The sequence below is a fragment of the Dendropsophus ebraccatus genome, chromosome 4 (assembly GCF_027789765.1).
Source record: "Dendropsophus ebraccatus isolate aDenEbr1 chromosome 4, aDenEbr1.pat, whole genome shotgun sequence".
Classification (NCBI taxonomy): Eukaryota; Metazoa; Chordata; class Amphibia; order Anura; family Hylidae; genus Dendropsophus; species Dendropsophus ebraccatus.
Window position 1 is genome coordinate 66,673,196 of NC_091457.1, and position 6,421 is coordinate 66,679,616.

The following is a 6,421-nucleotide window of genomic DNA, read 5'->3' on the forward strand; positions in this document are numbered from 1 at the left end:
TACTTTGATTTTTACATTTATCATGGAGCTTGGAAATGTGTCCACACTCACTTTTCATACAGGACACATTTAGGCTAAGTTTACACATAGTATTTATGTCAGTCTTTTGGTCAGTTTTTTTTTTCCCAACCAAACCCAGTAGTGGATTGAACACCCAGAAGCTGTGGAAATCTTTCAATTATAATTTTGCATTGTCAGTCCTACTCCCAATTTTCGTTGAAAAAATACTGACCAAAAGACTGATGGAAATACTATGTGTGAACATAGCCTAAAATGGATTATCCCACAGGCAACAATTCTTGCCTATACACAGGGCAGGTACAATGAATGACTGCTGGAGTTCAGACTGATGGGATCCCCACTGTTCAGGAGAAAGAGGGTCCTAATTCCCCCTAGATCAGCAGTCACACATGCACACTACCACTTTATTCACTGTCTATAGGACTGATGGAGGACTAATGGGAAGCCAGGGATCGGGCCCCAAGCAATAACACATTTATCACCTATCCTGTGGATGGGTTATAAATGCTGGACAACTCCTTTAATAAAAATTCTGATTTTGGTCCACAGCCGCATGTACACCCATGTAAAGGTAATGGACCACAAAAGCTACAAAGTATAGTTACACAGTAAATTGTGCAAGGCATAACCTGGACTTGTGGTCTAACAACCCCATAGTGAGCGCTGGTGGAGATAACACATCTGTCTATGGTCCAGTTTCTCTGACCTCAGAGTCTAAATATAAACTCCCGCTTTTAGGGAAGTGCAGAGAGAAAAGCCAGCAAGTCTACATATGGCAATGCACAGTGCAGGATCCATAAATTATTCAGCACTGACCTGTTTAATACAGCTCTGCACCCAACACGGCTGCAGACATGGTGGACTAGGCATACACTGAGCTTGTGCCATATACAACCATAAATAAACAGAAACCATATCATAGGCACCATAGGCCCACTGCCTGCAAAAGGTATGATCAGCACCACACATTATGCATCACAGACAACACTGAGAATAGAAAATATTATACAGGAAGGATGACCACAGTAAATGCTACTAATCCTTTAAATATAAGCTAAATGTTATAAAGTATGCTTTGCCATGGCAGGCACAGTGGCTTAGGTAAGCATGAAATGCCCAAAGGCCCGGTTGTTAGTTGGCAGAGGTTGAGCTAAAAGTGGGGCAAACTTCACTGGCAGCTTTTAACATTGGATCAGCTCAGCATCCTCCTTTAAGGCCTCGTGTACATGGCACAGCCTGACGGTGCATGGACTCCCTAAGCACTATAAGGTTATGTTCATACTACGTAAGTTTGGTATTAATCACGGCCGTTGTTGCAGATTTGCAACAACTGCTGTGATTAATACGAAACTTACATAGTGCTGCCGTCTATGGAATCCTGGCCAGAGTGTATACACATAGTATACACTCCGGCTGGGATCTCTAGCGGCGCCGCAAACAACTGAACCTGCCAGTGCACACAATGGAGCGAGCGGCTCCAGTTGCACGCTCTATTGTTTGTAGTGGCGAATTGGGATACGGGCGCGCACAGGTGCCCCCGCATCCCAATTCATGCAGTACCGGCCGGGATGATCTTCTATGACACCGGCCGTTCTGTGACCCGGCTGGGTCACGAAAGGCTGGAGTCTTATGCCATGTGAACATGGCCTAAAGCTGCAGATACTGCCTCAATGCAACAACATAGCACTGATCTACTCTCCCCTAGAAACAAAATGCCTCTATGGGAGAAAATACCCACAAGAAAACCCCTATCACATGCCCTCTGATCTGGCACAATCTTTTTTCTTTATATGCTTCTGTGTGATATCAATGACATAGAGAGGCACACTATGGCTCTATAAACTTCTGTGGGTGCCATACTGCAGAACTTATATGGAGCCATAAACTGTTCACGTCATGCAGCCTATGTGACATTACCATGCTGTGAAAGGGCAACCAAGAAACTAAGCACAGAGATGATGAACAATGTGGTAAAAAATAAATAAATACTATATATATATATATATATATATATATATATATATATATATATATATACGCCCCATAAGACTAGAGTGGTAATGTTGCTACAGGATTATGGAAAATATCAGCGTCTCTACCTACCAACAGCATTTAGAGAAGATGGACAGCTATTACTATTGCACTATGTGAGCCCTGTGTGCCTCATGTCTCACTGAATCATAAACAGATGCTTGATGCCACTGTATGTGGGCTGTGGGTTCCGGGTACACATCATAAATGAATCACTACTAACAGCACGGGGCATCTGAACGCTAGAGATGACAAATCCAGGTGGTTTTCTTTCACATACATTAAGGTTGTCTTGAAGTGAGAATTATGGGTCATTGTCCTTTAGAGAACGCCATCTCTATTATGATTAGTAATCCTCGAAGATTGCCGGTGGTCTTCATTTCATTTTCTGTTCTCCTGTCCCGGACTCTACGGAAGTATTCTCTTCTGGAAGGCAATGGGGGATTCCACAATTACCCGACCTAACTACAATTTCTAAACTTTTGAAATTTTTGAACCAAACTTGTATGAGCCTAGTGACCGCTGTCTACTTCAACGTTCCATGTTCCAGTGGTGGCTCTTTAACAAAGACCATGTGACCTGACACCAAACAAAATAATAGACTAATAATAACCCAGTCCAGTAGCTTATTTCCTTGGAAGCTCCCAATCTCTAGGCCTCAGTGAGCTTGAACAGGGGCCTCATCTTGGCTCTTCTAACATAGTGATCTGAAGGCTAGCTTATCGTGTGCCTTCCCCCACTGTCCACGCTGCTATATGAAGTGGATCCAAGCACTCTCATACTCCTTTGGTGGAGACACAGTGGCTCTGTGGCTCTTGATTTGGTAGTTTAGTCCATCATTATTATCCCAGTATTCTGTTCCGCAAACCTTGTACCGAAGGGCAAACTCCAACATCCCCTCCTTATTCAACAGGGTAGGGCAAAGCAGCTTAAATGAAAATCGGTCTGTATACCTGTCGCTATGTCCTCGCTGGTAAGCGGCCATTACTTCAGAGGAAGTACTCCAAGAATCCACTGTGTATCTGACCGTCACCTCCTTCTCATAGGACAGATTAAGTACTTTGAGGTCTCCGCTGACACTGAATGGATCTGTGTGGATGCTCTCCAGGCAGACCTTGCGCTGTCTCACCAAGTCCACAAAGTCTGGCTTTGAGCCTGGGTTGCTGAATAACGGCTCCAATTGAGGGCAACTAGGAGTTGGGCGGAGCAACAGCGTGCTAAGCTCCGCCCCCGCGGGACAAGCTTCCCGGCAGCGCAACCCAGCAAGAACATGGTAAGGAACTCTAGGAATATCAGCATCGCAAAAGTGCCGAACCGAGGTGAGCTCCAGCCCCAGGGAGTCTGCGAAACGTACCTCCTTCTTCCGGGGAGCCGCCACCTCCAGGTGCCGCCGCTCAGCAGGGGTGGGTAAGGACTTGGCTCTCCTGCGAGCAGTCGGGCTCTGGGGCACCACATTGACCTCTCTGCCCCTGGTGACAGGCTTGCTCGGCTCCTTGGGCTTCTCCAGCGGCTCTTCCTCCCCATCATTGCCGTCTTCGTCGTCTAGGTCCTCCGGGCTTTCCCCGTAGAGCACGGCGGTGCAGCTGAAGTTGCGCGGCAGGAGGTGGCGGTGGGTGGGCATGGTGTCCATACACCCCAGGCAGCTGCTGCGTGTGCTCGCCTCGGTCCCCCTACTACATGAGAGGGGCAGCGTGTGAGTGACAGAGGGAGGAAGATGCTGGGGCTGACGTGTGGTGACGCACATAACATCCCTGCAGGAACCACACGCTGCAATGGAAGAGGAGGAGGCGCTCAGCATCGCGCACACCACAAGCCTGCGCGCACCGCCGTTCTGGAGGCGCGGGAGACGGTTAATTCTGCTCCATCGCTGTGCGGTGCAGCTCCTGAGACCGTGTGCTCAGTGTGAGAGCCGAGCCATCTCTGGTGCATTCCTCATTCATCCAAGACACCGGCGGTGTGTCACCTCCTCCCTCGTCACTCCTCTCCCCACCATGCAGATCGTTAACGCTGGCACTGCTGGCAGCTCCGCACCACTCATCAATGGCTTCTGCCGGGCAGCTACCACCTTCTGGGCACAGTAATGCCACTCCTGCTTGTCTAATGATGCAAGGGTACACGTATGCCAGTATTCACATTGCTGCACCCCTGGATGTGTGGATACAGCTCTGCATTGTAGGCAGCACTACTACTAGAGTCTAGGTCAGTTGTGCACTGGTCATTGATGTTGATTGTGCAGGGTACCATTATATACAGCCTGCCTATGCTTGCCTAGGACCTCTAAGGCTTGGTAGTTATGTAATAGCAGCAGCATGCCTTAGACTGAGGCTACATTTATGCAATGTCATCATCAGGACCATTGCTGCTTCTATAACTGTGTGCCAACATAGATACAAGATAGGCACTGGCAGGTTACACCCACTAATGTGTGCCCTGTGTGTGTCAATGCATGGGTGGCTCTGTAAAGCATTGGCACATGTGTAGCGATGTGCTTTACTATAAAAATAAAGATTATTGGAAACATTAATCACAACTAATGGGAGCGCCAATATTTTCCATTGCCATAATGGAATTAAGATAGTCATTTAATGCAGCAGGTAAAGTCACAATCCTAATCCTTCAGTCTATGAAAGGCAATGGAAATACAACGGCCATGAAGGGGGTTAATTTTGTAGGCTTCATTTCTCATCACCATCAATGTCCTTTTCCCATCTCAGTTGCCTTTTATAGAATTAGAAATATTCCATTTCCTGAGTGTAAACATTTGCACATAGGCTCCTGCGTCCTGGGGGATTTAATGTCAGAAAAGAAAATCCTGGGTTCTATATACACAAAGAGAAATCTAAAACTGTTTAACAATGGTACAATGTATACATCAGGGCTGACCCCCATCCACTGTGAGAGCTAGAACCTTTCACATAGCTGTGTGCAGGCTTGATTTTTGCAGGATCAGTTGATATTTTTATTGGAACAACATATATATATATATATATATATATATATATATATATATATATATATACACACATATATATATGAACTTTTATTAATGTATTCTGGAAGAATGGATAACAAACAGGAATTCAGAAATGGGGTTTTTAGTTCCATCCCACCATTAGCGTTATTCTGTGGATCAGTACAATGAAGGCAATTCCAAATGATATCATTTCATACATATAGAATTTTATTTGGTTTATTAGGTTAATTGGGGGAAATATCAGAAGCAACATAAGAAAATATGACTTTACTGAAAGAGTAGTAGATGCTTGGAGTAAACTTCCAGCTGAGGTGGTTGGTAAATCTACAATAACTAAATGCAAACATGCCTAGGATAAACATATATCTATCCTAAGATAATAATAGGCAATAACATAAGGGCAGACTAGATGGACCAGGTGGTCTTTTTCTGCTGATCGCCTTCTATATCTCTATTTCTTAGAATGCTATGTGTGACAGGCTTGGCTTAAAAAAAATCTTTTATACGATCCTTGAAGCCTATTATTCTCCAAACATGCTTTCACGTTTCATCCATGGGTAGATATATTAGCACTAAATACTGCGTGTATATCCTCATGTACCTAACTTGCCCTGACTTTAAAATAATGGGTAAGGGACATGTGCAAGAACATTCTCATCCAAGAACTGGTTTTGGAAATGAAATTCTGTGCTTGTTGGACACACAGCTAAGTATCAGACCCCTCTCATTTCTCAATCCTAAGACCACTGACCTGCCTCTATATATGTGGCCATAGGCTACCAAGCAGCTGGTCAGTGACATGATAAAAAAGAAGTAATATAACAACATGTGCCTATGCAAAGTAATGCAATGTGGCTGATAGCTTTTAGGCAGACATCATTTGGTCCTCAGCCATCTTGCATTTGCATAACATTTTTCTTTGAATGGAAGTTCTCCATTATACAGACAGTAAAGTCATTTATTACTTGCTTTAGTTGGCTGTTGAATACAACCAGTGTTCAGAATCCATGTAGGTCTCAAAATTGTCTATAACATTCTACAAGGAACAAAAATGAAAATTCAGTGTTTGCATGACGTCATGCTCAACCCCCAGAGTATAGCTTACCTTAGGGTCCATTTACACAGAAAAATTATCTGACTGATAATGGTGGTTTTACACGGAACGATTTATCGATTGATCGAATTAGAACGAAAATCGTACGTGTAAACGCAGCGAGCGATCAAGCGACAAGCGAGATATCTCGCTCATTTTGATCTTTGAACATGTTCTCAAATCGTCGTTGATCGTTCGCAAAAAATTTGCAGATTGTTCCGTGTAAACATTCTTTCAACAATTTCACCTATGTGTGAGATAGGCTCAAGCAATCGCAAAATGATTGCATAACGATTTTTGCG

General features: G+C 44.4%; 1 protein-coding gene across 1 annotated transcript; it reads right to left on the reverse strand.

Annotated features, from left to right (window-relative positions):
• Window positions 1-1,417: 1,417 nt before the first annotated feature.
• Window positions 1,418-3,984, reverse strand: LOC138789707 (protein phosphatase 1 regulatory subunit 3E-like). The gene has a single exon (XM_069968482.1). It carries the CDS (start codon window positions 3,848-3,850, stop codon window positions 2,804-2,806), a length of 1,047 nt encoding a protein of 348 aa, XP_069824583.1. The 5' UTR covers window positions 3,851-3,984; the 3' UTR covers window positions 1,418-2,803.
• Between the last annotated feature and the right edge of the window lie 2,437 nt (window positions 3,985-6,421).